Source organism: Artibeus jamaicensis, unplaced genomic scaffold (genome assembly GCF_021234435.1).
Source record: "Artibeus jamaicensis isolate MK-2021 breed Jamaican fruit bat unplaced genomic scaffold, CSHL_Jam_final contig_465, whole genome shotgun sequence".
NCBI classification, from domain to species: domain Eukaryota; kingdom Metazoa; phylum Chordata; class Mammalia; order Chiroptera; family Phyllostomidae; genus Artibeus; species Artibeus jamaicensis.
The window spans coordinates 30,492,531-30,508,654 of record NW_026521843.1 but is presented as its reverse complement, the minus strand read 5'-3'; the positions used below and the strand labels follow the sequence as shown (position 1 = coordinate 30,508,654).

Here is a 16,124-nt window from a genome sequence, read left to right as displayed (position 1 = left end):
CCCCAAAGGCCTCAGGGACATAGCCTGAAGTGTGGTTACAAGTACCTCTCAAGGCAAAACTCAAAGCCTCACTAAAGGATTAACCATACAATTATTCCAACTAGGGGGATTGAAAAGATTATATCTAAATCAATTGGGATTTGGTAAATTATGTAAAGCTACTCTAATAGGTTTCAGTTTCCTTTATCAAATTTTCATAGAGAGACTGAAGTTTAGATATAAATAAGAATTTATTGACATCAATTTCCTTAAGCTATTATTCCAACACAGAGAGGGTCTTGAAGAGCTGAAGACAATGATAAACCCACAAGATCTGAGGTTTGCAAGGCCCACTCCCTCCCAGAAAGAGAGAGAGACAGAATGGGAGAGAGAAAGGGAGGAGAAGAGAGGGAGAGGGTGTTAGAGAGAGAGAGCAAGAGAGAGAAGGGAAAAAGTCTTTAAAAAGAATCTGGACACTGCTTTCAATTACAGCAAGAAGTAACGAGTTTGACAGTGTAAGCATTTTATCCAGAAACATATCTATTCCATAGATACCAAATCAATTACCATATAATTGAGTTTGAAAATATACAAAATATTTTTGTTCTTACATACTGAAATTAAAACCTAATTTTAAAAAGTGCACGGTAAAAACAGTGTAAGGAAACCTACAATATCCATGGTATCTGTATAGTTTTCCATTTTACTGTCAACACCAAATTCTGTATTTGCCTTACTGGTTACAAATATATTTTGAATGTTTCAAGGTCATTTACAACACCGACTAGTTTACTAGGTCCAACGACACTGCAGCTTCTGAAGGCGGCCAGCACTGGTCACGGAGTCTTGGCCCGGCAGCTCCCTGCAGCAGTAGCAGCTCTGGAAAGAAGTCACCAACCAGCTATGTGTAAACTATCGACTCTTGTTCTTCTTAGAATTTCCCTGTGCAAAGAAAAATATCAACAGTAAGAACACAAACTTAAAGAAAAACATCTCACATAGTTTATAGACCAGGCTGTCTGGAAGCCATATTCCACTTCGGACTTTAACTTCCAATAGAAGAAAAGCTGATAACCTCGCATTGCTTTTATTCAGTAATCACAGAGCAGTTTGTTACTTTGAACTCTCCCCATCTCTAAGTTCATGGGCCCTTATACCCCTGGGAACTGAGGACGGGCAATAATGAAAGAAATTTTAGCCTAAACATGTTTCTTTGCTATTTAAATAAGTACCTTTGAAAGGTCTTAATAGATACTAACTTTGCATGTGTGCCAACTAACACCCAAAAGGCAATGGTTGTCGTCAAAAGGGAGCTCTGACTCCGGCTGAAAACACGCTGGAGGGAAAGATGTCTTAACTTATTCCCAATTCCCTCACATATGGACCTTTGGACTTTCCAGTTTTGCATAACTTTTTCTGGAGAAGTTCACTTTTCAGAAAAACATTCTAACTAGATTCCGGTACTTAACTATTAGATAAAAATATATTCTTTTCATGTAAGTGGGAAAAGCTTGCAGAATACAAACATTAAAAGCAAGATAATAGCAAGCAAATGGTTTCAGGATGTTTACTTGGTATCCAGTGGAGATAATGTCAACTCAGCCATAAGATAATGCTTTGGCAATCTGAATTATTAATGGACAGGGAGGGGAAAAAGCAATAGCGATTATAGCATAGTCAAAGAAAGGTTAACAATATAGAGTACAAAGTGAAGAAGGATCTCTAACTCAGTGCTTTATCAATGACAGGTATTTTAAGGACTAGATTAAAAAGTTCTGCGAGGGCCTGAAAATTCTCTAACTTCTAAAGTAGCTACAATGAGCTCTGCTCTACTTAACACTGACCCTTTTCCACTCATAACCAAATGCATTCTGCAGCTCTGCAGTCTAAAGTTTTCCTGCTACTTTCTTTCATATGTTAGGTGCTAAAATAGGCTTTCTCATGCTGCTGGGACTAATGTGTGTTCTTTCTGCACCAGCTAACTAGTGCCCTGCTAGAATACCAAGAGGCCAAAAGGGTTAAAGGAGGCATTTTTTAAGAGAACCAACCCCCACCCCCTACCTCCAAGCTCAAGTTTCCTGAAGCACAAGTAGCTGGGGAACCATAATCAAAACCACACTGGCTGGTTACGATCATCAAAAGATGTCCCAGAAAAGCATCGCAGACATTCTCAAAGTAGCCAGAGGCCAATCAATATCATGAAACTACCCGAGAAACAAAACTATATAATGCAAATTCTAACACATTAACATGATATACTTTCCAAGGAGATGCCAATTAAACAGAATGCTGCCCTGCACCACCACTGGCAGATGATAAATAAAGCCATGGTTTGTTTATCCCGATTTCTTTCCCAGTGCCAGCACACAGCAGGAACTCAGTAAGTGCCTGCTGAATCAATAAGGGGCAGCAGTGGATTTCAAACGGCACAGGCTGGAGACAGTAAATCCAAGCTGGTGGTGGTAGAGCACTGTCTGAGTTACCAAAATGTGCTGGGCATCTGACATGATACATGAAACCAAGACCCGGGCCTCCTGAAGCCTACTTTTCATGACATGTGGAGATGCATTTCAACATAAAAATAATCCCAGTGTCAACTGACCCCAGCCTGGAGGCTTTATGTGAAATGGAATCAAAGGAACATTTTGGAATTAAAAGGACAAGCCATTCTTAGGTTAGATGGATATATCTGAGAATACATTTGCTAAAGAGGGTTACTCTTCAACGACACCATTTTAGATTCACATGAAACACAGAAATCCCCATGATAAACCTCCTAAGAATCTCCCAAACTTAGACAACATAAGAGAAATTCCAAAAGACAAAGGACACAGTATTAGGGCCTTAGAGGTCAGACCTCCTCCCACCTTATAACTCAGCCAAAGAAACTTCATTTTACTTTTGGATAATAGGAAAAATTATATACATAAAATGGTTTATAAATGCTTTAAAACTCTTAACCTTTTGCTCCTGGCATGCACAGCAATGAAATAAATACATTAAATATTATATTGTACAGAGATTACATCCCTCCTCTTTTTACCTTACTGGACATCTTTAGCGTGTCAATCTCCTCTCTCTGTTTGGACAATGTCTCATTCATGCTGCACAGGTGGTCACTCATCATACTTAACTGATCCTCATAACTTCTCTTGGTAGTCGTCAGTTCATCCTAAATGGCAAAGGAAAAGGGGGGGCAGTCAAAACCCCACTAGTCAACTTCCAGACAAGATGGAGGCGTAGGTGGAAACACTGTCCCTCCTCGCACAACCAAGTTTAAAGACAACAAATATTTAGTAACAAAAACGCAACCAAAACAGACAGAAAATTGAACTGTAGGTAAGTCTGACAACAACGAACCATTCATCCAGAGGGGTAAGAGGGGCGGAGTCAGCAGCTGTCAGAGCGGGGTCTCACAGGAAGAAGCTGCAGGACTGACCCAGGTGTGCAGGCAGCAGCTGACAGATCCCAGACGCAGGTGGCAAAAGGCAGACCCAGAGAGGCGCACAAGCTGGCTGCGGACCTCAGTCACACATTCACAAGGCAAAGGAGCAAGCAGTGAAACAGACCACGTAAACCAGGGCCCCAGCAACGGGAATTAAAGCCTAAAAGCACCAATTGGAAAAACTTTAGAGGGTCAAGGTGCCAGGAGAGGTTCTTGGGCTCACAGAGAGTTTGCTGGAGAGACCCACAGGGTCCTGGAGGGTGCACAAGCCCACACATCTTGGAACCAGTACCGGAAGGGCCCAATTTGTTTGTGGGAGGCAGCAGAGGGGACCAAGATTCAGGAGAGAGCAGAGGAAATGCCATTGCCCCTCTCTGACCCCGCCCCCACATACAGCATCACAACCCAGCCACCTGGGTTGCCCCGCCCTGGTGAACGCCTAAGGCTCTGCCCCTCATACATAACAAGCGCAGAGACCAAAACATTATCACTCAAGTAGAACAGCTCAAAGCCCCAGAGCCAATACTTCTAAGCGACCAAGAGATAGCCAACCTATTAAATCCACAGTTCAAAACACTGGTGATCAGGATGCTCACAGAACTGGTTTATTTTAGTCACATTAGAGGAACAAATGAAGGCTACACTAAGTGAAATGAAGGGAAGTGCACAGGGAATCAATAGTGATGGGAAGGAAACTGGGACTCAAATGAATGGAGTGGACCAGAAGGAAGAAAAAAATGACCGAACAGAAAAGGATGAAGAAACAAGAATCCAAAAAAATGAGGAGAGGCTTAGGAACCTCCAGGACATCTTTAAATGCTCCAACATCTGAATTATAGGGGTACCAGAAGGGGAAGAGGAACAGCAACAAGTGGAAAACTTATCTGAACAAATAATAAAGGAGAATTTCCCCAATCTGGAAAAGCAAATAGACTTCCAGGAAATCCAGGAAGCTCCCAGAGTCCCAAAGAAGGTGGACCCAAGAAGGAACATACCAAGGCACATCATAATTATATTAGCCAAGATTAAAATGAAGGAGAGAATCCTAGAAGCAGCAAGAGATAAGGGGACAGTCACCTACAAAGGAGTTCCCATCAGACTGTCAGCGGATTTCTCAAAAGAGACCTTACAGGCAAGAAGGGGCTGGAAAGAGGTATTCCAAGTCATGAAATCTAAAGACCTACATCCAAGATTGCTCTATCCAGCAAAGCTTTCATTTAGAATGGAAGGGCAGATAAAGTGCTTCTCAGATAAGGTCAAATTCAAGGAGTTCATCATCACCAAGCCCTTATTATATGAAATGTTAAAGGGACTTATCTAAGAAAAAGAAGTTAAAAAAGATGAACAGTGAAAGGCCAGCAAACTCACAGTTATTAACAACCACACCTAAAACGAAAGCAAACTAAGAGGACAGCTAGATCAGGAGTGAAACCATAGAAATGGAGATCACATGGAGGGTTAGCAACAGGGGAGTGGGAGGAGGAGAAGGGGGGAGAAGGTACAGAGAATAAGTAGCATAGATGGTAGGTAGAAAATAGACATGGGGAGGGCAAGAATAGTATGGGAAATATAGAATCTAAAAAACTTGTTACACATGGACATAAACTAAAGGGAGGAATGGTGGGGGAGGGAGTGTGTAGGGTGGAGGGGAATGAAGGGGGAAAAATTGGACAACTGTAATGGCATAATCAATAAAATATATTTTAAAAAAACACTAGTCATACCACTCTAAAGCTTTTTATATTTATTTTTTAAATAATTGGAAAAGCAACTTATCTAAATGACCTATATGATCAATTACCATGAAGGTTAAGTCAAAGGCTTTAACAAAGAGAACAAAGTTAAAAAACACGAGGAAAAAGTTTTTATGAGCCTTCAAAAGTTCTCAGTGTCTTTAGAAAAACATAAGCATTTCCTTCTATGCCAGGTATAAAATTATCACACAAAAAAAACAAGAGCTACTTGATCTTTCCAAATCCCCTCAGGTGTTCCCAAGCCTTTGGCGAGGTGGGGAGGTCCGCCTCAGGTTCCACGTCACACCTGGATGGTCCACAGACCTTCCAGGCAGGATCGTCCTTGGAAGAAACACCTTCCCTCCTTTCCCATCCCTAAGCTCTCCTCAGCCCCTTCCATTAATCCTGTGCTCCCAGCTAATCTCACACACTAATCTGTACCCAGGAGGAAGTGGGTGTCGCTGTGCTCATGTGTTTTTCTTTGCCCATGTCATGTTTATATTTAATGAGAGCTTTCTGGAAACAAGGCTTTAAAACAAAGCAGTGAGAAAGGACAAATGTTTTACTGCTCTACCTTTCAGTTTCGTTCAGTTTCATAAAACAGTAAAGAGAAGGAACAGAATAAAAGTAATGGGACAGGGAGTACCAGGGAGGAGGAAAAGAACAAACTGTGGGTAAACAGGTACTGTTTTACAAATGCTTTCGCACTGACATTGTTGTGGATCACACCACCATATTTGGAATGAAAAACATTTTACAGAAGCTCACTGCTACTGTAAATGAAGTAATTACTGGTATTTTAACCTATAATTGGCAACTTTGACATAAGCCGATAAATATTCTGTTGACTCAGCAAAGGTGACACTTTGTGATTAGAATATTATCATATTTTTTGAAATAGTGTTGAAAATTTTGAGAAATACAAAGAAGGTGCATGGAGGGTATAAAGAAATATAACTATTTGCTTTATTGCATACATTTCATAATTCATTTAAAGTGGATAATGACAGCTAGCATTCTGCTAAAAGTGTTGTTTGTATAATGAATTATCTTTTCACTTATAAAAATAAAAGTAATTTTACTTAAAAAAAGAAATGCTGACTACAAAACTATTTAAAATCAAAGTCAAGTCAGAGAAACAAACAATATAACCACTTTTTGTCTTACATAAGTGAGATGTTACGTTAAAATGAGTTGGAGCCCTGGCTGGTGTGGCTCAGTGGATTGAGCTCTGCCTGAAAATCGAAGGGTCTCCAGTTCGATTCCCAGTCAGGGCACATGCCTGGGTTGCAGGCTGCGTCCCCAGGTGGGGGCGTGAGAGAGGCAACCAACTGATGTTTCTCTCTCACATTCATGTTTCCCTCTTCCTCTCTCTCCCTGTCTTCCTTTGTCTCTAAAAATAAATAGATAAAATCTTATAAATAAATAAATAAAGTGAGTCAGAAATAAAGTGGTTAGAAAGATGTGTGTCTAGAGGTCAAATGCTACTACTTTATTTTATTTTCTCTAGACAAAATAGACTTCATCTTTTATTTTTTAAAAGTGTATCTCATCTTACTATGTTTTACAGATATTGTGTATTTTTACCCATAGAGGGTGTGTAGCAACCCTGCACTGAGCAAGTCTATCACCTGTGCCTCTACTTTAGAAAGCAAATGCTGACCTTGCTGCCCAAGAACTCTGAATGCAAAAAAATTTGTAAATGGCTTTGGAACTCACCTGAAGTCTGCTGATGTTCTGACTGGCTACTTTCATTTCTTCTGCCAGCGTCTCTTTGGACTTTTCAGCCAATGCTAGTCTTTTAGAGAGTGCTCTGCACTGTTAAATCAGAAAGCATTCCATTATCACAGGGGGCATTTCCCAAAAGCGAATTCACATCAGGGAAGATTATCAGAAAACAGTACCCCAAACCAAAGCCCTCCATTCACAATACCCGCAGAATACCTGCAGGCCTTGTACTAGACACTAGAGTACACATCAGGAAAATGAGGTCCCGCTCAGATTATTTTAATAAGCAAACAAAATGTCTACTAACCCAAGCTCATCAATGTTCTTCTTTCCCCTAGCTCTGGTCCAATGACCAGCAGTCATAAAAAAACATAAAAAGTTTTTACATTTACCCAGGATTCATTTATACTCTCACTGGACAAAAAGGAAGTAGTTATTTCAAACATTGTCAATGGCATCTGACTAGGCGATATGGATCCTAAGATACTTTTCTTGTGTTTTAATTCCTTTACAAAAGACCACATTATAGGAACAATAAAAGCTTTACGGTCTACTCTATCTACATGGAATCAAAAAAGTAAGGGCAGGATTGTAAATACCCCAGCTGCTTTCTTTGGGGGTTTTACCAAACCTAGGTGGCAGAGACAGAAGAAAGAAGAAAAACAAGTCTCTCTCGCACCCTTGTTTAGAGAGGGCACGCCACTGAAAGAATCACTAAACTTTTGGATGCGGCCCGGAGACTGACAAGGAGAACCTGCTGAGACACATTCGGATGCTCTGTCAACGTCAGAGGCTCAGACTAATCATTCCAGTAAAGTCACACGGGGGTGACCACTTCCTGTTTACAGATGAGGGGAAACAAGGACAATTTCATAATTCTTGTATCACATTTGTGCTGAAGACATTTACTCAGATAAGCAAATGAAACAGCCCCCAACATCCCCACTCATTTCAGGAAGGCTCAGCCAGCCAGATCAACCCCCCTCTATGAACCAAACATCTGTGTGCTCAGCACCACACCACACCTGAAAAAGAGGGAGAGAGTTTTACAAAGCTTGGGTCCTCATGAAGATAACAATCGAGTCTGGACACCAACTCAGGAGGCAGTGAGGGATCCAAATAAGGACATGATTTTGTACTGCACCACGCAGCTCAGATGCTAAGTACTCCAGCGGGTTTGTTGTAAGTCACCCAGTCTGCTGTCCTCCCTATTTTCTAGGGCCCTTCAGGCTGTCACTACTGATCCACTCATCAAACCAGTATGTAATGGTTGCTTATGAGCAACACCCAGCTAGGCACCTCATTTACTCTGGCAGGAAAAAAAGCAAAGCCCCTCTCCAGTTCAGCAACTGGCCTCCTATTCTCCACCTCTGCAGTTACTGGACAAAATCACAAAGTAAGGTCTCAACAAAGGGTGCTGTCTTTTAAAAAAACTTTAACAATTAACAGCATTATAATTCTGTCTGATATCTGCAGCTGACTTTGAATGTAAAGTTTCAAAGCAGACACCTACAGGGATTCTTAGATGTTCTACCTTATTTGTTTCTTACTCTTTGATACTGTACTTTCTTCATTTTCTCCCCTTTTAGTCAATGGGATATAATTTTAATGATTACTTTGCACAGTGTTTTTCCAGTTCTCAAGAAAATGAATTATTTAGTGAGGAAAGAAGAAAATGTAACAAAAAATAAGATTTTTAAATCTTTTAATGGTTGAAAAAGGTTGTTTCTTTTTAAAGATTGTATTTATTTTCAGAGAGGGGGAAGGGAAGAAGAGAGGGAAACATTAATGTACAAGAGAAACATTGATCAGTTGCCTCTCACACATGCCCAACCAGGGACCCAGCCTGTAACCCATGCACGTGCCCTGACAGGGAATTGAACCCACAACCCTTCAGTTCACAGGCCAGCACTCAATCCACTGGACCAAACCAGCCAGGACAAAAAGGATATATTTTTATCACTTACAGTAACTCATTTCAACAAATGTCATTTAGAAACTGAAAAGTATTTTTTAAAAAAGGAAAAAGGCATATTTTGTTTTCTAATTTCCCTATATGAAAATTCCTTGGCCTATGAATGCTACCTGAGTATAGCTCTCTAGCAGTAATCTATAGTAATAATGTTCCAAAACATCCATGACCGTAAGAAAAGATACCTACAAGTCTCAACTATTTTTCATCAACTTAGAAATGACACATCAGTGCTGTATTTACTGAAATGAAAATTTGGGGTTGGTACAGGGACACTGCCTTCTCTCTTCCAGTGAACGGCAGGAGACCAGGACAGTGACCCAGCTCCTAAAGGGGTTAGGAAAAACCACCAAATCTAACGAAATCTCCACTCACCTCAGCATAAAAATGCACCGACTTACTGTCAGCCAGCTGCAGTTGAGACGTCAGTTCCACTATCCTTGACATGTAGTGATTTTTAATTAAGTCTTCACGAGATTCCACATCTGGCAGCTAAATAGAACACACATAACGAAATAAATGAATGCCAGTGAGATGAAGCAGTTCTAGAAAAATAAAAAGGAACTCATGTTAGGGAAAAAAGACACAATGTTTTGTATACTTTCCTTTGAAATTTGTTGGGGAGTCATTGTTTTCCTACCCCTCAAAGAAACTTCGGACAGGGCAGGGAAATGACTACTCTGAATTTCTTGATTTTCAAAATCTGCCTATCTCAGAATGAAGCTGTGGCTTCGAGAACAGAGCAGAAGTGAGGTACTGGGAAGCCCCAGGGCCATGTCCCTCCATCAACTTTTATTAGCCATAAACCTGACTTTCAAAATTTCCATCTGACTCCTGTGTCCTTCTCTAACTGGAAAAGGGGAAGAAAAAGGGAGCATGTACTGGAACCCCTAAAATTTGAACATTCTTTTTTTCCAACATTATCTTAAGATAGCTTTAATGGTCTTAAAGATACTACCCTTGTCCCAGACTAGTAGTTACTTCTAGTTACTCTAGCAATGACACACTATTGAATTTAGTTAAAAAATATATGCCGAAGTTCAAGATTACCTAAAGTATAAGGCCAATAAGGAAATCAAAGAATTTATCAACTATGTTGAACTATATTTACCAGCTCACTGTACTGAGTGGTTATATGACTTCAATGTCCTTTTAATGGTTATTTACAAAATTACATCTCATAATATTTCAAAACAAATTTGCAACCCTATGTGACAAGCCAAATCTGACCTGAGTGCACTCATTCAAGGGCTGGGAACAACTACCAAGCACCCTGTTCATAAGCCCCTGAAAAGCCCCTTTCCCAGCCCTCCCACTGGGCAGGCTGACGGCTCTCAGCCTCACCCAGCGTGCCAGTGAGCTGATGGCCGGCTCAAGCCACACCTTGCCAAACCGCCAACTCAAGTCACTCAATGAGGCATTTACAAAACAGGCTATAATTTGTTGGGACAGTTAAAATAGAACCAGAGAAAAAAGCAACATGGACCCACTGATGGAAGAAGAAAACATTGGCTCCATATTTGCTAAAATGGTCAGAAAACACAATTAGACAGAGCTGGCGTTTATAAGGCTTTGTCAACAAACACACAGCCAGATATTTACTAACAAATGATATGATGCCAAGCACACATTACCTCACTGTCAGATGTCCTGGTTAAAACCCCAATCTGGAACATAAGGGAAAAATTCTTTAGAATAAACGGTTTACATTTCAAACACAATAGTTTAAGCACATAATATGTTCTCTTCTCGGCTCACACATTTAAAGAGCACTGGGGCTGGAATGCTAGATCACCCTGGGACTGTGTTAAAACACAACTGTAGTAAACTACAAGGAAGCAGTACCTGTGGAGAGGTACCCGCATTTGCTATGTCTCCCATGAGGCAGTAATGAGTAACGATCATCACTATTTCCTCTATCAAAATGCTGTTAGTCATTTTCATCACTGAAACCAACAAATTGTGAAGAGAGAATAGCTTTTAACTCCCCTTGTCCTTTCTGTGCCTATTTCCAAAGTGGCAGCCAAGATAATGATCATCGTAACAAAACATTCAAAACAGAGAAGAAAAAAAAACCACTGGCTGAAAATTCAAAAGGAGACAAATACGTTTTTGATGCAATGTTATTATGACGTCAATAAATATTCATTTCAGATTTAAATCAATGAAAATGTAATTTTAAACACATTAAAGTGCTGCCAGGTTTTAAAGATTGGTTCTGTGGATAGAGATGTGGAAAACAGAAAGTTATGATTACTCAGGTCATGGTTCGTGTGCTTGGGGACAATAACTTAAAAAGTCTACTGGAACCTCAGGTGAAATGTATTCTGTTCATCAGATAACACTCAATAAAGTTTTCACAGGTTCTAAATAATATATTCACAAGTAACACTCTGAACAGTGAGATCAAGTGAATGTGTACTAAAGAATACTATGCCCACCTAGCTATAAATGGTCTTTTATAAGACTTCTTTTTCTACTCACTGAAGCAGGAGTAGCAATTAGTCTTTCCCTTTCAGTTAAAAACTGTTTACAGTGACCAACTGTTTAACTTTACATATTCAAATGTGACTACTTTGGTACCCATTCTGCCTCCCCACCCTCATCCCCTCACTCCCGAGTTAGGACTTGAGAACGTGGGACAGCACATAGCTCCTCCGTACAGATGCCTATCCAAGCTCTTACTCCACTGAGAGCAACTAAGGAAAAGGAATATATTCAATCACATAAAAAATGAAAGGTGGCCAACCATATCTTGGGTCTCTAATCCTGACCACCAAAGACCATGCCCAAAACTGAGGCTCATGGAAAATGTGATAAGTGAGGCAATCTCAACTATACCTTAAATGAGAGGAAATAAAGACTGAAAAGCAGAAATACCAAGGAAGACAGAAAACACCCCCTTTTTATCTCTACTGTCTCCAGGTCATTTTTGGCAGGAATCTGCGAGGGGCAGAGGGCAAGAGGGCTCTGTGGCGAGCGCCTTCTCCATCAAGCACTCTCCTCCTGCCTCGGGCCCCTGCTCACTCTGCAGCGCACTCAGGCCACCTCCCTGTGATGTGCTCCCGAGCCTCCAGAGACCTCTGTGATCCCGCAGCACTCTGTGCAGGGCTCGCCATGGGATTCTTCTGTGAGCATGGCATCCATTCGGGTCCAAACGCTGAGAAGTTTCATTATGTCTTTTGCCTTTCTATAAAACTTTTCTTTTTCTCTCCCTCATATTTTATAATAAAAAATTTCAAATATACATAAAGTTGGGGGAAAAGTATTAAAAACATCTGTACAGCCACCACCTATACTCAATGAACATTTTATATTTTCTTTATTTATCTCTATGTATAAATTTATTCTGAACAATCTGAAAGTAAACTACAGACATTATGATACCTGACCCTAAGAACAGTGGTACCTCAGTACTTGTCGTTAATTCATTCTGAACTCATTGCAAGTACCAAGCAAGCATTTCCTCTTGAGGGGCAGCGTCATGACTCATACGAGTTCTAGCAGGTGTCTCGAGTCCTGAGCAGGTACTAAGTGCCAAAACATTTTCTTCTCGCCAAAATGTGACAAGTACAGGGTTTGACGAGTTCTGAGGCCAACAAGTACTGAGGTACGACTGTACTTTGGCATTTAGCTCCCCAAAATTAATTTATTCTCCTAAATAATCATAATAACATGATCAGACCTAGGAAAATTTAACAATAATTCAAGTTTCTGATATTGTTAAGGAGCAATGAGGTCAGTATACATTTTGAAAATAAGTTGAGTTACATATTTTACTATTAGGCATACTCCGAATCATATGCAAGGTAAATGTGAGAAGGACCACGACTTGTTCTTCAACAGCATCAGTGAGCTATGGGATGGAGTCACACACCTTCGGACAAGGACTTCAAGAAGAACTATGGCTCTCCTCAAGTTCCTTAAGAAATGCTTATAAAAATGCCGTTAATGAGACCTTTCTGATTGTGAAGGGTTTTTTCCCCCTTCCTGATTTCTCTTTTACTAAATTTTCTATTTTAGGCAAAACATTAGGCAGAACAGTATAATCAGAAAACTTCTCTCAAAGTAACTTTGAATTCTATACCTCCAAAAGAGATGGTTCTTCATTTTCTAAATCAATGCAGTTAAATATAAAGTTGCAAGACAACCTGCCAGTCTCCTGCCTTATGAAATAAAATTAACATGATGGATCTTTGTGTTAAATGTATGCCATAAAGCTTTACAATGTCTAGAAACATACCAGGTAATTGGTTTAAATTGTATTTGTGGCCATTTCTATAAAGTCCTAGGCATTTAGCCTTTGGGCAGAAATATAATTCCATTTTATAAATGTTTCTATGGAAAAACAGAATCATCTTAAGTTTGACTTCCTATATCTTTTCCAGGAACACAGCCCTCGCCATGAGAAAGTCTCAGGTAAAATCAAAGGAAATTTAATGGAGATGCTTTTGGAAGAAGGCATCATCCACTTACCAACTTGCTTTTTCTAAAGCACGCAGATTATTCCTATTATAAACTGACATGTTTATATAGCTAGTCAACCTAACCAACATTAGGTTAGATCCTTGCCATTGACATTAAAAAAAGACGGCACTCACCAGACTGGTGCTATGAACTGGCTCCAGCGCGGCCCTAGCTGAGGCTTCTTCCTGGCCTGAAGCATTCACCGCGGAGGCATTCTCCTGGGCCGGCCCCACCGCCTGCCCACTGCTTGTACTCTTCAGCTTATCTGCAATTCGCTGGTTTTCTTTCTCCAGCTTGATTTTGGCTAATTGTGCTTCTAACATCCAATGTTCTTTTTCCTGCTCCAGTTTAGAAATCTTCTCCAAACTCTGCTGAACCTTGAAAGCAACAGAGAGTTTTGCACCTCAGAGGATGATGAAGGTAAAACTTAGTGGCCAAAATAATACTTTACAGAATGTAAAGCAAAACTACTTCACAGAGGCAAAAACAAAAAAGCCTGACCATGGAATAGGGAACAATTTATATAATGGGATGCAAAAAGGACATCCAAAAGTTAAGAAATTGAGTTACAGTAAAATAAAATATCTATTCATCGAAAGGTATCATTAAGAGAATAAAAAGGAAGGCCAAAAAGTGGAAGAACAAACATGTATCTAATAGTGGACTAATATCCAGAACATATTAAAGCATTCTACAAATCAAGAAAAAGACACACTCAACAGAGAAATAGATAAAAGAAAAAAAGGCTTGAATAGACACTTGAACAAGATTATAAACATAAAAAAGAAGGTGCCCAATGTTACCTTTTATCAAGGAAAAGCAATTCAAAATCACCCAAATGACTACATTTTTTTTTAAAGTGAAGGGATTAAGAAGTACAAATTGACAGTTACAGAATAACCACAGAGACGTAAATTACAGCATAAGGAATATAGTCAGTAATATTGTAGTAACTATGTATGGAGCCAGGTGGGTACTTGAGATACCAGGGGACCACTTTATAAAGTATATGATTATCTAACCACTATGAGATACATTTGAAACTAATACAGAATACTACTAAATATAAACTGTAATGGAAAAAAAAGATAGAAAATACAAAGGTGGGCATGTTTGTGGAATAACCGTACTAATCACAGTGCAATGCTGAGAGGAGGGGAATTTGGAACAAACACTGAAAAACTTTGGGAGGAACTTTTAAAATTGAACATATAATATCCTATGATCCAATAATTTCCCTTCCAGGTATATAACCAATAGAAATGCATGCATGTTTACCAAAAGACATGTATGATAGCCAAACACTTAAAACAGCCCAAATATTCATAAGCAGTAAGAATAATTAATATATATTCACACAATAAAACAGTCAACAGCAATGAAAATGAACAGATTACAACTATATATAACACAGGTGAAGATTACAAATACCATGTTGAGTGAAAGAAGCCAGACCTGAAAGAGCATTGCACTACATAATCTCATTTTATAAAAAGTTTAGTATCAGGCAACAAGCCTAATCTCTGGTGTGAATGCAGGATAATGGTTTTCTTTGGGGGAGACGACAATAGCAACTGAGAGGCAAAGGGAAGGCTTCTGGGTCCTAGTAACTGGCTACATTAATTCACTGGGATATCATATATTAATGATTTATATACTTTTCTTTAAGTACATTCCCCTTCAATTAAAAGTTTAAAAAGCTAATTCTCAGGACCAATAAAAGCCTATGAAAGACATAAAATAAAATCTTACAGTGAATTCCAAATGCTTTACCAGCTACCACGGTTGAGCAGTCCCCGAGCACTGGGCACTCTTGCTGGCACTTCCCCCCATTACCCCACCGAGGACTCCTAACAGTCCCGCAGTTAGCATTTCTCAGAGAGAACGAAAGCTCCCAGCAGCTAAACCACCTGCTAAGCTAACAAACGGCAGAGCCAGGATTTGGGACCCCATCGGTCTAGCTCACAAATCTGAGTCTTTTCACTATGTCACACTGCCTCCCATTGGCTCAATTAATCCTTCCCAGACCTTGAAAGGAAGATATTATCCTCACTTCAGAGAGGCAGGAAGTGAGACCCAGAGTATTTATCAGACTGGGCTGCAGCTGATCAATGGCAGGGTGGGAAAAGCAATAGCTCTGAAGCCAGACAGTTCTGCCACTTACTAGCTATTCTGGGTAAAAGCTGCTTCAGTTCTTTGAGCCTTACTTTCTTCGCATTAAATATATCCCAAATCATTTTTTTTAGATATTCCACATTTTATTATTTGTCTTAGGAATTCCATTTTTCAGAAATTATTCTGTGGATGAAATTTTTAGTTCCAACATCAGAGCATACTAATAATGAAACGATAAGTAATTGTGTGTGTGTCCAGTGAAAATACGGTCAGCACAGACAAAATATTATCTCAGATTAATGCATTTGTGTTGTCTTTAAAACAAACATTCCCAACACTGAAAGCAAGCCAGTGTTAAAGTGGACACATCTCTGACAACAGCCAAACTGGTATCCATTTGTACCAACTTATATAAACGTACCTCCTACCTCCTGCCTCAAATTGAACAACCAATTGAATATTAAAATTGTTTTATTCCTGCTCATAAAATAATTGAGTCTCTACCCCCTTTCCCCTGGCCTTGTTATTCCAGACATTGAAATCTAGTGCCCAAAGAAAGAATTAATCATCAAGGCCAAAATGTGTTGATATTATGTCACTGGCAATTATAACACCAATTGAATCAAGAGGACTTTAAATTTAGAGTACAAAGAAATGCTTTTCAAAATGAATTATCTTATGGTGC

The 16,124-nt window shown here is 39.6% G+C and overlaps 1 protein-coding gene across 1 annotated transcript in view; it reads right to left on the bottom strand.

Annotated features, from left to right (window-relative positions):
* Positions 1 to 211: 211 nt before the first annotated feature.
* The window catches only part of PPP1R21 (protein phosphatase 1 regulatory subunit 21), a 61,961-nt gene continuing 46,048 nt past the window's right edge, over positions 212 to 16,124 (bottom strand). The window contains exons 17-22 of the mRNA XM_037161229.2: positions 13,459 to 13,701; positions 10,492 to 10,524; positions 9,233 to 9,349; positions 6,877 to 6,975; positions 3,023 to 3,151; positions 212 to 921 (exon numbers count right to left, since the gene is read on the bottom strand). Of these exons, the coding sequence (XP_037017124.2) occupies positions 892 to 921; positions 3,023 to 3,151; positions 6,877 to 6,975; positions 9,233 to 9,349; positions 10,492 to 10,524; positions 13,459 to 13,701 (651 nt within the window). The 3' untranslated portion in view covers positions 212 to 891. The remainder of the gene's footprint in view (positions 922 to 3,022; positions 3,152 to 6,876; positions 6,976 to 9,232; positions 9,350 to 10,491; positions 10,525 to 13,458; positions 13,702 to 16,124) is intronic.